Genomic DNA, 14918 nt, shown 5'->3' with positions numbered 1-14918 from the left:
AATTTTAGTGTCACTACAAACAAACCACCTAGCAACACCCTGGAAACCACTTACTTTTGTAAACACCATGGGCAAACACTATTAAAATGATTAAAATCTAGTTATTATTTCCCTTATTTTTGCACCACAACAGATGCAGAAACAACACACTTCACCCATAATTCACACATCGTTTTGATACACAAGAGTCCCTGCGGTCTGGTCACCACAACAACAGATGACAAACACATAATGCAGCACCTTCGCAGGAAGCTTTCCCTGCTGCTTCTGCCATTTCTTCATTATGTTAACCAACTGGACGTCACTCACCTTTTCCTGATATTGCCTGCGCGAGGAGTCCAGCGACTGGATCAGCGCCGTGGCGTGGCCGACAAACATGGCATAGCAGGTCGCACCCACGATCATGCTGAGGATGGTCAGCCACACGTCTGTCATGCCGACAGGCGGATACATGCCATATCCAATACACAGCATGTGGCTCATGGCCTTGAAGAGAGCGTAAGAATACTGCTGACCCCACGTGTCGTTCTGAAAGGAGAGAGAGACCATCACAAACAGTTTATGTCCACCGGAGAGATGAACTATACCATGTTTACTGATATACCTTAATATTTATGATATATTTACAATGACTTTGCTGATGATGTAAAAATAAACATTATAATATGCATGATGATTATTCTTTTTTCCCCCATTCAAGACCATTCCATTAGACTCATTTCAAAATACATTATTATTGTTAACTAAAACTGAAACTGAAAGTAAAAAGCATTAAAAAATGCTTTACTTGAAATAAAGTAATTGTTAACTGAAATAAAATAAAACATATATAAACATATATTTCAGCCAAGGCAACATTTCTGATTTTAATTTAGTTTATCTTGATGTTCCAAAATAGCTAAAAAAAAAAAAATTATATAGACATTGAAAAAACTACTAAAAATGACAAAAACACACAACAAAATTGCTAAAACTTTAACTAAAATTAAAATGTAAAATATAAAAATAAAAACGGATTCAAAATATTAATACATACTAATAACAAGATCTCTAAAATAACACCTAATTTACAAAAATGGCATTGATAAATTAGTTTACATGTTTTAATGTATTCAATAATCTGATCCAATTTGTTTATAAAATGTTACAGAAATCATGTTACAGAATCTCTGTCTAATTTGTATTACATTAAAAAGTTTTATTTATTTATTTTATTAAATTTAGGTAAATATACTTAGTGTTATACTCATGAAAATGAAAGAAAATGATTAAATATCAAAATACCTTCTTTATATTAAATGAAAAACAGTTTGTAAAACATGCCTTGATTATTTTTAACTTAGACCATTTCCATATTTTATTTCTTGCTTTAAACATTTTGAATGCATAAATAAAGATATACATCAAACCACGAAAAGGCTGAAAAATATTATGGTACATGAAACAAAAAGTTCAAACACTTGCAATCACTGCATGAATATGAATCCAGATTGACTCCTGAGAGTTTGTGGTGGCAGAAAACACTGTGACATGAAATGAAAATACGCCTGAATGAGGCCGAAAAAGAGAAATCCAAGCTGGAGAAAAGTGGGTCAGCTATTTAGAAAGATGTGAAATTTCTGCGTCTCTAAAATAGTGAATAAATTGCCCTTGTCCTGTGGATGTGTGCGCGAGTCCGTAAGGAATCAATATTGGCTACGTCTGAGGTGACATGTCCAGATTGCTTTCAGACTCATTTCTGTAGGGGCTCAATCCTGAGAGAGCGACAGCTTATTACAGCTCTCCAAAAAGAGGAAAAAGATCATACCGTTTCATAATGACAGCCCCGTCACTGGAATAGCTGGATATAACAACCTAAAGGAGCTGCGGGCGTCAAAAGTGAATTTGAAAAGATACAGTGTGGCCCTATTTGACTTTAATACACGAGTATGTATTTAAAATACTGAGAAAATAGAGGAAATCATCACCTGAACTTCAATGTACTCTAATGTAATAACATTAGTTAATGCAATAGCTAAAAGGAACTAACAATGAGCAATTTTTTTTTTTTACAGCATTTATCAATCTTGTTAATATTTGTAAAGACACAATTGTTCATTGCTAGTTCATGTTAGTTCACACTGCATTCAAGGAATTGTTCTCTCAAAAAAAGAACATTTAATGAATATGTGCTCACTCTCAGGCCATCCAAGATGGAGATGAGTTTGTTTCTTCATCAGATTTGGAGAAATGTAGCACTGCATCACTTGCTCACCAATGGATCCTCTGGAGTGAATGGGTGCCGTCAGAATGAGAGTCCAAACAGCTGATAAAAACATCACAATGATCCACACCACTCCAGTCCATCAATTAACATCTTCAGAAGCCAAAAGCTGAGTGTTTGTAAAAAACAAATCTATGATTAAGACGTTATGAACTTATGAGTTAAATAAGAGTCCATAATCCACACTGAAAAAAATGATTAATTGATTTTACAAAAAAACATTTTAAGGTAAGTGGTTGCAAACAATTTATTTTAGCAACATTTAAAAAAAATGTTGAAAAGTAGTCAACTAAATTTGTTTATTTAAATGTAGCTAAAATAAATTGATTGCAACCATTTACCTTAAATTTTGTTTTTTTGGATTATGGACTCGTATTTTAGCTGGTTAAAACACTTTAATTATGGATTTTTTCTTTTAGACACGCAGCTTTTGTCTTCTCAAGATGTTAATTGATGGACTGGAGTAGTGGATTATTGAAATGTTTTTATCAGCTGTTTGGACTCTCATTCTGACGGCACCCATTCACTGAGCAAGTGATGTAAAGCAACATTTCTGCATATTTGATGAAGAAACAAACTCATCTACATCTTGGATGGCCTGAGGGTGAAGACATTTTCAATAATGTTTATTATAGGGTGACCTATTCCTATAAATAATGTTAACAAATGCAATTGTAAAATTGTAGAAATACAATAGCTTATGTTGAAATTAACATTATTGAATGCTATAGAATTATTGCCATTGTTTGTTTATGTTAACAAAGGAAACCCCATTGTGAAGTGTTACCTATAAAACTAAGGTGAAATTAACCAAAGTTATTATTTTCAGGTGTTTGGCACTGGCTGAGTGTTGATTTTAAACCCTGGTGACATAAAAAAATAATGGTAAGTGGCTTAAAATATTAAACAGAGCAAATCAAGCATGCTTTTTTAAGATAATCTCACAATTTGTGTGGGCCCGCGGTGCATTTGTTGTCTGCGCGCCTCCCTGCTGACTGATAACACACTTGTTTGAATCTGATCTCTGGCTTTATGTTATTGTAGGACCGGGACAATCACGGACCACCAATTACCCCTCAGGGAAGCCGGCGAGCCGCCACAGGCCTCATCGATAAACCATGGCAGATCCTGAGAGGACTTTTGCCAATCTCGCTCTCGTCGGGATGATTCAGGGTCACGGCTTGGGTCTCTGGCATTCAGCTAGGGAAACTAAATCTCATGGGCGTCAAGAACAAGTCTGTCCTCTCTCTCTGGACACTGGGGACTTGGTGGCTGCATGTCCCCTTGACTAAAAACAGGAGGAAATTAAAGCCCAGCTCACCAGAGCATTGTCAATACTATACGGATATTGAATTAAGGCTGTAGAAAAACCACAATCTGACACGTCATCCCACTAACTCAGCCGTCTTATGTAAGAACACAGAAATGCAGAAATACAGGCCTTCACTAGTGCTGATATGAGTCATTTGACATAATGGAAATGCATATATCACAATACAGTACATAATAATAAAAATTAAATAATAATTCAACTAAAAATGTTTAATTATAATAATAATCTTTATATGAATTCTCTATATAATATATATTATATATATATATATAATATGTATTGTAAAAAAAGAAAAAGTCCCTTAAAAAAGGTCAAATGACTGGCAGCTATGGCTGCCAAACCAAAACTGTAAAATTAAAGTAAAATATCGTAGTTAAAACAAGGAAAAATCTGTAAAATAACAGTTTTTTCCCCTGTAAAACCATATATGAAAATTTCTGTAAAATTATTGTTTTTGCACTTTATTTCAATTAAGATATTTTACTGTAATTTTACGGTTTTTGTTTGGCAGCCATAGCTGCCAGTTTAGTTTAGTTTAGTTAAAAAAAACCAGTAACATTTATTAATAATAAAATACTAATACTAAAATTATATAATTTAATGATATAATTTATTAATAATATTTTTTAAATATATCTTATTATATATATCTTAATTCGCCTGATACATTTACAATTAAATATGTAATATGTAATTACTTGTAAGTACGTCAATGCACTTCATTGTTATAATGTACTTCAAAAAGTACTTCATCTCATCTTGATGGACACAAATCAAAAGATCAGATAAATGGACTCAATTATGCAACAGTTCTTACATTTCTAGACAGATTTTTACCGTCACGACACATACAGTCATACCGGCCCTAACTCAAGATGAGTTTAAAACGCGCATACTCTGAGGTGAAGAGGTCCTGCTCCTGATCGCAGGGGAGACAGATTGTGTTTGCAAACACTCACCACCATCTTGTTCTTGGACACCCAGCAGTCGGCGGGGAAATCCTGCAGCATCGGCACCAGGAACTGCAGGCATCCGTCCCAGTGACAGAGCAACAGCATCATTCCAATCAAGTTGACGATTCGCACCATTGCACTGGCCAGGTCATAGGTCATATGAAAAATCTGAACAGGGACAGAAGCAGAGACAGGACATGTTGGACACAAGCCAATGAATGTCACTGACATTTGAAACAGGGCAGAGTATCACAGACTACCTTACATTTTTCATGAATTGAACCGAAAGGAATTATATGAATGCACACATAAATAAAACAAAAGTATTAAATAATCAATGCAATACCATGAGAAAAATAATTGCAACAGTACTGTATATATGATTTCATCCACACAGTCCTAATTTGAAATTACTGCATTTTAAAGCTTTCAGTGGAAGTTAAATTAACATTTGCACTAGTAAAAAACTGAAAACCAACACTTTAAAATCAATTTAACTGATATATAAGGCTGAACGATATTCTATGATATAATTTGGTAACATTTTACAATAAGGTTTCATTTGTTAACTATATTATGAACAATACAGCATTTATTATTCTTAGTCATACCTTATTAAAATCAAAAGTTGTATCTGTAAACATTAGTTAATACACTGGGAAATAACATGAACATTTTTTAAATAACAATAATGAAGGTTAATAAGTGCAGTAAAAATATTGTTCATTAAGCATTATAAACAAATGACAACTTATTGTGAAATGTTACCTAAAATCTTTATATAATTTATAAAATATTTATATAATTTATATAATGTAATTATTAATCAAGGTTAATATGTAAATATAAAAGTAATTCACAAATTTTATATATAATCATTTAATGATATGTAAATTATACACACACACACACACACACATAAATTCACATATTTAATAATACAAAATAAAAAAATTGTATAGATTATAAAATAATTAAATAATATAATAAATATAAATATATATAATATGTAAATTATATCATTACAAATAATATATTAATTATATAAATATATATTAAATATATTAATATGTATTAAACATATATAATATCTATTAAAATTAATATATAATTCGAATAATCACAATTATGAATGTTCACGAACATTCATGAAAGAATTCAAAAAACATGTTGAAATCATATTGTGATTCCCTGAATGAAGATCGAATGATGAATCGCCTAAAGACTCCTACACTTATGGAGCACAGTCTGCAATTGCTCTGCTTTAGTGTGTGTGTGTGTGTGTGTGTGTGTGTGTGTGTGTGTGTGTGCGTGTGTGTGTTAGAGACATGGCTACTTTCTGAATCACTAACAAGTTAAATAATTGAAAACAGGACAGAACAAGTCCAGGCTCCTTCCGTTCCGCCATGAGAGAGAGAGAGAGAGAGAGAGAGAGAGAGAGAGAGAGAGCTGAAGAAAGTGATGGCTAATCCTAATGCTAAGTATCCTCTCGAGAAGCCGCCGGTCAGTTGGGTGTTAATGGCCTCTACAATTGAAAGCTACTTAATGTGAGTGAAGCCACAGCACGCACTGCTAACTGCACCGGTGCTTATTAAAAACCACTCAAGTTGCTTTAAAACATAGCTTTTAAAAGCTTACGTGAGAGGAATATGCTCACATGATGCTATTGTTATTGAGTGACGAGAAAAGCCCTATAAATCAGTCTCTTTCTCGTCTATGGTCAGGCGGTGATTATTGCTCGTATGTTTGTCTTTAATAACTCTTTCCTCTGCCAGGACAGTGTAATGACAAACAGAGCATTACGTCGCTCTGGCTCGTTCTGAGCGCAGAGAAACAGCATGAGCTCGGATTAAATAATTGGCTCTCTGTAACATTAACTAGCTGTAAAAGCATCTGAATTAATCATGCAGCGATGTGTAAAAGTCACCCTCATTACCGACTGTCTGCCTTTACTGCTGTATCATCACAGACAGACAGACAGACAGACAACGCTAGAGATAAAAAGAGAAAGACATTTCAGATTCAAGCGATAATACAAACTAATGCATATGCATATGAATGTACAATTCGTTTATATGGCAGCATCTTCATTCAGCTTTGGGGTCAATGATGAATCAGGAAAACCGAGATGATGAAAAAAGAAGAAAAAGAAGCATAAAAGCATCTGCTAAATGACTAAATGTAAATACAGAAATGAATATTCATGTTAATATTAATATTAATGTTATTATTAATATTAACAATATAACTACTACTAATAAATTATTATTATTATTGATGATGATAATAATAATTTATTATTATCAGTAGTAGCACTAGTAGCAGTAAAACATAAAAACAAAACAATAACATAATAATAATATTTTAACAGCATCATCATCATCATCATCATCAATATTCATAATATTAAGACAAATAATAATAATAATAATAATATGATAAATTATTATTATTATTATTATTTGTCTGATTATTATGAATATTGATATTAATAATGACAATGATGATGCTTATCATAAATAAAAAATAAATTAAATTTATTTATTTTGAAAAAAAAAATTGAGGGGGTTACAGCATATTTGTATTTATTTATTTATTTGTTTATTTATTTCTTTTTTAATAAAAATAATGAATAGATCCATTCACATCACTGACTCTTTATCTTCCTGAAACCCCAGTATTTCTCATGAATACATTAAAACATAAAATTATTATCCAGATATTGCTTATGGACACAAGACACACACACACACACACACACGCACACATGCACACACACTCACGCACACGCGCACACACACACACACACACACACACACACACACACACACACATACTGTATATTCATATAGGTAGGCAGCTCACTAGGGTTTTGAACACAACCGAAGGACTGCTTGCTCTCTCCTGTCTTTCTATGCACTTGGACTCTAATAAATTAGCATGGTGAAATGGAAACAGACTGGAGCGCAATTAAAATGAGAAGTGCTCTGGCTAGATTGTGGAAATCCTCTCTAATATGGGCTTATTATAAAGTCATTATTGTGAATCAGGGGAATGAAGACTAATGTGTCTTGTCTGAACGGCGAGGGACGAACCTATGAATGTATAAATCACCAAAACTACAGAGGCTTTTTGACCATCTCTCTCTCTCCCACAGAGTGATGGACGCTCGGCCGCTCTGACTCTAATTGACACGAGACACGTTAACGATGAGAGCATCACGCGGCGACCAAACATCTCAGCGCTGATTGACGAAGCTGATGAGAAATGAGAGAGACAGACAGAGAAACAAACAGAAAGACTCAACTCTAGCAGATCTGGTTTCAGCACATGAGCGATGGGAAAATGAATCAATGAAGGAGTGAAGAATAACAGAAAATCGTAGAATTATCAAAGGAGACATCAGGTTCACAATTAATCTGAAGATCCAGAAGAGAAAAGACATTTTAGAGAAGAAAAGCCTGTCCGTCTGTCTAATTCAGTACCAAATAAACTATATTTATAATCAAAACATCTTTCAGCTCGTCCACCATCATGTTGCAATGCATTACACATTAGACATCTTTAAAATACAGTACGACGCAGTAACAACATTTGCCATGGAACAAATAGAGAGAACATTACCAGAAACATGGAAAGAAAATTGCTATTCTAAAACTGAGCCACGGTGAAAGAGCAGACTCGATCCGTCAGTATGTTTATGTCCAGCGCAGTGAATGAAAGACCAGACAACAGTAATCAATGATGAAGGGGCTTTCTCTGAGAAATACTGCCATCCTCACAGCCTAACCCTACATCAAGTGTTTCGCAGTGTCTACAGACCTAAACAAACCTACCAGAGGAGTCAAACATCCAGTCAAAGTTACATCCAACCGCCTTAAAAATAATAAAAAAAAGTAATAATAATATTCATCCATTGAAAGCTATTTCATCTGCTATTTAATATAAATAAACAAATAAAATAAATAAATGCATTAATTTTATTTTAAATTAATTAATTAAAACTAATTAAAATAAATTAACTAATTAAAAATATAGATAAATGGCACATCACCTATTATTAAAAAAATAAATAGAATCAAATAAATTAAATGCATTAAAATACAAAAAAAAAAAAAAAAACCTACTGGAGGTGATAAACATCCAGTCAAAGTTATATCCAATTTAGGCCTTGATAATAATGATGATGATATTTACCCATTTGCAGCTATTTCATTTACTATTTAAAAATAAATTAAATAAATAAATAATATACATTAAAATTATTTTAAATAAATAAATAAATGTTTAGAATAGCACATAAAAAAACAAACAAAAAAACATTAAAATCAAAACAATATAACAAATAAATAAATAACCCTACTGGAGGTGATAAACATCCAGTCAAAGTTATATCCAATCTAAGCCTTAATAATAATGATGACAATATTCATCCATTGGCAGCATTTTCCCTAAAAATATTTGGGTATGTTTAGAATGGTACACCTACTATTTAATTAAAAGAAATTAATTATAATGTTTATGTTTAGAATGGCAACCAACTATTTGAAAAAATTAAATGAATTAAATAAAAATAAATACAATAAAATAAAAATAATTTAAAAGAAATGAATTGAAAGAAATTAAGTAAAATGTTTATGTTTATAATAGCATATCACCTACTATTTAAATAAATAAAAATAAAATAAATACATTAAATTAAAACAAACAAATTAAAAATATATATTGTTATACATTTTTTCTTTCAACCAGGAACATGTTTTTCTTGACTAATTAACATGCATACATGTAACGAGATCATGTGATCATAGTATTCTGCTGTTTGAAATGCATATTAACCAAACATATTTTAACCAAATATTCAAGACTGGAGGGGAGTCTCTGAAAAATATTATGGGGAAGATACAGTCTCAGTGTTCACATACTTCACATGTGACTGGTCATGCATATTCAATTTGCATATGTGTATAGCAAACAACCTGAATCCTAGAGGAACTGAATCAGCAGTACGGTAGTATGCCTAGACGACGAGGGTTTTTGATTCTTTATTTACATGGTTTTAGAGCCCACCTGCTGTGTGAATATTTATATTACACAAGTCACACTTGCACATTGGCCTTTTATGTTGCCAAACCGTCTTACATCCCTTAATACGCTGTTAAACCCAGTTTCTACCTCCTCCTGCAGACTTTATCTCAACCTATGTGTCAGGTGTGACGTCAAACCGGCCTGGAATGAATATATTTGTGTTTTTGCACTGCAGAACCTCAGGAAACTCTGTGCCATATTGAATGCTATGCTTTCCATCCTGAACATCCAATCACAGCGACACGAGCCATAAATCAGAACAATCCCAGATGCCGATATTAATAGAGAAGGACTCCCTGCCTTCGCTCAATAAACAAACACAGATGGTCCGGCTACCGAAGCTCCACAACGCCTTCGAAACGATCCCTCACGCAAACTCAGGCCATTGAGAAGCACTAAGAGGCGTTCGGTTCACGCAGAGAGAGCGCTTAAGCTTCGTCGTTTGCATAATACGGGCCGAGAGGGGCTGTTTCAGCTCTTAAAACCATCCACTCCATTAAAACTCCCAGCAATGGCCCAAAAAGGCCCCCGGGTGCTGAAAGTGAGGTTTGTGTGGATGGCCGTGTCAGCGAGAGCATCTGCTGATCACAGGAGTGACTCATTAAGCCTTCATATGAGTCTGATTTAATAACACGCTGACTAACTGCATTCACTCACAGGAGAGCCACTTCCTCAGGAAGGTGGAGATCAGCATCTTCCAAACTTTTAAGAAGAAGATGTGTTTAATTGGGAGATTGTCAGCATCAAGGGGTTAGCTTTGCTTTTTGTCAATTAAACTGTTGTGTACGTTATTTGAAACATATCGGCAGGATTACCACCAGTCTGCTGTCAATATTACTACCGTATAAATAATAAATAAAAAGAAATGAAAAGAAATTAATTCAAATGTTGATGTTTAATATCACCACTATTCACCTGCTATTTAAATAAAATACATTAAAGTTAAAACAAACAAAAACATAACTTTCATCTTTAGGAACATGTTTCTCTTGACTGATTTACATGCAACTAAACACATATAACGATAAATAATGAATTTAAAGACAGCAAATGTGATGTATACCAAATTACAGAAACAAAAAGAAAAAGTTTTTTGACAAGATCCTATGATTGACATAAGGAGAACCAAGTTCTTAGCTGAATTATAGAATTAATTTGATATAATTACATAAGTTTGTGGTATAATTAAATTTTTTGAATACAAGTTTTTGAATGTTTTTCAAAGAAGTCTCTTCTGCTCACCAAGGGTGCATTTGTTTGATCAAAAACACTGTAAAATTTGTGAAATATTATTACAATTTAAAACAACTGTTGTCTGTGTGAATATATGTTAAAATGTAATTTATTTCTGTAATCAAAGCTGAATTTTCAGCATCATTACTCCAGTCTTCAGTGTCACATGATCCTTCAATCACTCTAATATGCTGATTTACTGCTCAAGAAACATTTCTGATTATTATCAATGTTGAAATCAGTTGTGCTGCTTCATGTTTTTGTGGAAACCATGATACATTTGATTTTTCAGCTTCTTTGATGAATAGAAAGTTCAAAGGAACAGCACTAATTTGAAATAGAAATCTTTTGTTACAATATAAATATCTTTATTTTCACTTTTGACCAATTTAATGCATCCTTGCTGAATAAAAGTATTAATTTCTTTGGCAAAAATCAGTACTGACCCTAAACGTTTGAATGGTAGTGTGTCTCATAGGTGCCACAGACTCTTTTATACTCTTAAACATTCATTGGTAAAAATAGCTGTTCTAAATCAAATCATGATGACTATTCATGACAGTTAGGACACCATTAAACCATTAAAGGGACAATTCCTTTAAAAATGACACTTTGCGATGGCCTTTCATTTCTGCTCCATCAAGGTCCGCTCACTTTCTGTCACATATTATGCTGCTTAGTGCTGGGCGTTTGACCAAAAATCTTTTTTTTACGATTCTGGCAGTTTCACGGTTTATCACATTCTCTCTGTGACTGTGCCTTTAGATGAATCACAACGCATGAAACAGTTGCAGAGCCACTGCACTTTAATCACGATCCAAACAAAGCTACGTGCATGAGCCGTTTGATGTAAATTACATTTAATTTAAAGCAAAAGCAGAATGGTCTGACCTTAGCTTTGTGAAATTATGCTACATAAAATGCAACTGCTTGAAACAAAAACAGCAGATGGATGAATGAGAACGCAAGTTCACTCTCTGACAGCAGGTGGCGCTTATGGAAGAGCAGCAATACAGTGTTTCCTTGGTTACTGCTGTGCTTTTAAATACTACATCAGTATGTATTATATGGAGGAAAGATGAAAATTAGTCAGAAGTGTATGTAGATAACAAGGATCTCCTCTCAATTCATCTCATCTCTCTAGTTTTCCAGTTCAGTTGGTTCCTGCAGTGTTCCTCTGCCAGAACTTTCACATCCATCACAAACAGGGTGCAGAAGCTTTTAGGTCTAAAATGCAGTAAAATCAAGTTAAAATAATAAAGTAGTGTTTTCCATATTTAAAATGCCACACCAGGACGTCTGCGAATGTGTTTATAAGGAAACTTATAAAACAATTATATTTAGGCATGTCACTAATTAATCATCTGATCATGGCAATTATTTGAGACAATCACAATAACTGTGCAGTTTCAATTTCAATCACAGTTTGTCAAAGAAAAAAAAATCACTGTTCTAAAAAATACACAAAGACAGTCAAAAGTCCTTCCTTCAAACAAAATTTGTGGGTTTAATCAGACTGCGTTATATTATATTTAGTGCTGTCAAACAGCAGATTATTATCAGCAGATTATTAATCGCGATTAATCGCATCCAAAATCAAAGTTTACATAATACAGGTGCTGGTCATATAATTAGAATATCATCAAAAGTTGATTTATTTCACTAATTCCATTCAAAAAGTGAAACTTGTATATTATATTCATTCATTACACACAGACTGATATATTTCAAATGTTTATTTCTTTTAATTTTGATGATTAGAGCTTACAGCTCATGAAAGTCAAAAATCAGTATCTCGAAATATTAGAATATTACTTAAGACCAATACAAAGAAAGGATTTTGTAAATGAAAAGTATGAGCATGTACAGCACTCAATACTTAGTTGGGGCTCCTTTTGGCTGAATTACTGCAGCAATGCGGCGTGGCATGGAGTCGATCAGTCTGTGGTACTGCTCAGGTGTTATGAGAGCCCAGGTTGCTCTGATAGTGGCCTTCAGCTCATCTGCATTGTTGGGTCTGGTGTCTCTCATCTTCCTCTTGACAATACCCCATAGATTCTCTATGGGGTTCAGGTCAGGCGAGTTTGCTGGCCAATCAAGCACAGTAACACTATGGTCATTGAACCAGCTTTTGGTACCTTTGGCAGTGTGGGCAGGTGCCAAGTCCTGCTGGAAAATTAAATCAGCATCTCCATAAAGCTTGTCAACAGAAGGAAGCATGAAGTGCTCTAAAATTTCCTGGTAGATGGCTGCGTTGACTGTGGACATCAGAAAACACAGTGGACCAACACCAGCAGATGACATGGCAGCCCAAATCATCACTGACTGTGGAAACTTCACACTGGACTTCAAGAAACATGGATTCTGTGCCTCTCCACTCTTCCTTCAGACTCTGGGACCTTGATTTCCAAATGAAATGTAAAATTTACTTTCATCTGAAAAGAGGACTTTGGACCACTGAGCAACAGTCCAGTTATTTTTCTCCACAGCCCAGTTAAGATGCTTCTGACGTTGTCTCTGGTTCAGAAGTGGCTTGGTAGCCCTTTTCCTGAAGACGTCTGAGCTCGGTGACTCTTGATGCACTGACTCCAGCTTCAGTTCTCTCCTTGTGAAGCTCTCCCAAGTGTTTGAATCGGCTTTGCTTGACTGTATTCTCAAGCATGCGGTCATCCCTGTTGCTTGTGCACCTTTTCCTACCTAAATTCTTCCTTCCAGTCAACTTTGCATTTAATATGCTTTGATACAGCACTCTGTAAACAGCCACACCTTTCAGTAATGACCCTCTGTGACTTACCCTCTTTGTGGAGGGTGTCAATGTTCATCTTCTGGATCATTGCCAAGTCAGCAGTCTTCCCCATTATTGTGGTTTCAAAGAACAAGAGATACCCAGAATTTATACTGTAGGGATGGTCATTTATTCAAACTCAAATGTAAATATTCTAATATTTTGAGATACTGATTTTTGACTTTCATGAGCTGTAAGCTCTAATCATCAAAATTAAAAGAAAACATTTGAAATATATCAGTCTGTGTGTAATGAATGAATATAATATACAAGTTTCACTTTCTGAATGGAATTAGTGAAATAAATCAACTTTTTGATGATATTCTAATTATATGACCAGCACCTGTATATGTATGTGTGCTGTGTATATTTATTATGTATATATAAATACACACACATGCATGTATATATTTAAGAAGTTTTTTATAATATAAATTATATGAATATAAATATAGAAATGTAAATACATGTACATATTTTCAGAATGTGTGTATTTATATATGCATAGTAAATATACACAGAACACACACATATATTATGCAAACAAAAACTTTTATTTTGGATGCAATAAATCACGATTAATCGTTTGACAGCACATTATATATTAATATATAAATATAAATTTTTACAGCATTAAAGTAAATCACATGGGCCTATTTTATTATTATATATACAATTAGGCTATTAGGATTAGACTGTCCAGACAAGACTGACAAGAACAAAACAGAATTAAATCAATAATTGATAATTATTATTTGAAGGACAATTAATGATGAAATTTCAATCACATTGTGTCATAGAACATAAAAAAAAAACATTGTTCTAAAGTATACAAAGACAGTCAAAGGTCTTTCTTCAAACTAAATTTGTGGGTTTAATCAGACTGCATTATATTATAATATATTATATTATATTATAAATAATTATTTATATAAATATAAATTTTCACAAGACTAAAGTAAATCACTTTTATTAGTATATTATATGAAATTCTGAGTAAAAAATGATGCATTAGGCTTAGAATGTATGTGACATGAACAGCTTAACAAATGCTGCTCTGATAACTAGTTTGACAATTTGTTATTGAGACTTTCCCACGTATTTTGCAATTCTGACATGTTTTGCACGCTTCTAATAGGAGCCAGTCAATTTGCAGCGTGCCGCTGTGGAAGAGCATGTGACATGCTGTCGTGAGATGAACACGGCCTGTCTAAATGAGGCAGCAGCTGCGTTCGCCGGATTCACTTCTCACCGCTCACCTCT

General features: G+C 33.6%; 1 protein-coding gene across 1 annotated transcript in view; it reads right to left on the bottom strand.

Annotated features, from left to right (window-relative positions):
- The window catches only part of hcn4 (hyperpolarization activated cyclic nucleotide-gated potassium channel 4), an 84789-nt gene that overhangs the window by 41735 nt on the left and 28136 nt on the right, over positions 1-14918 (bottom strand). Inside the window, 2 exon segments of the mRNA XM_058750872.1 lie at positions 310-528; positions 4556-4717. Coding sequence (XP_058606855.1) covers positions 310-528; positions 4556-4717 — 381 coding nt within the window.

Source organism: Onychostoma macrolepis, chromosome 18 (genome assembly GCF_012432095.1).
Source record: "Onychostoma macrolepis isolate SWU-2019 chromosome 18, ASM1243209v1, whole genome shotgun sequence".
Lineage (NCBI taxonomy): Eukaryota > Metazoa > Chordata > Actinopteri > Cypriniformes > Cyprinidae > Onychostoma > Onychostoma macrolepis.
This window is presented reverse-complemented; position numbering and strand designations above follow the sequence as displayed.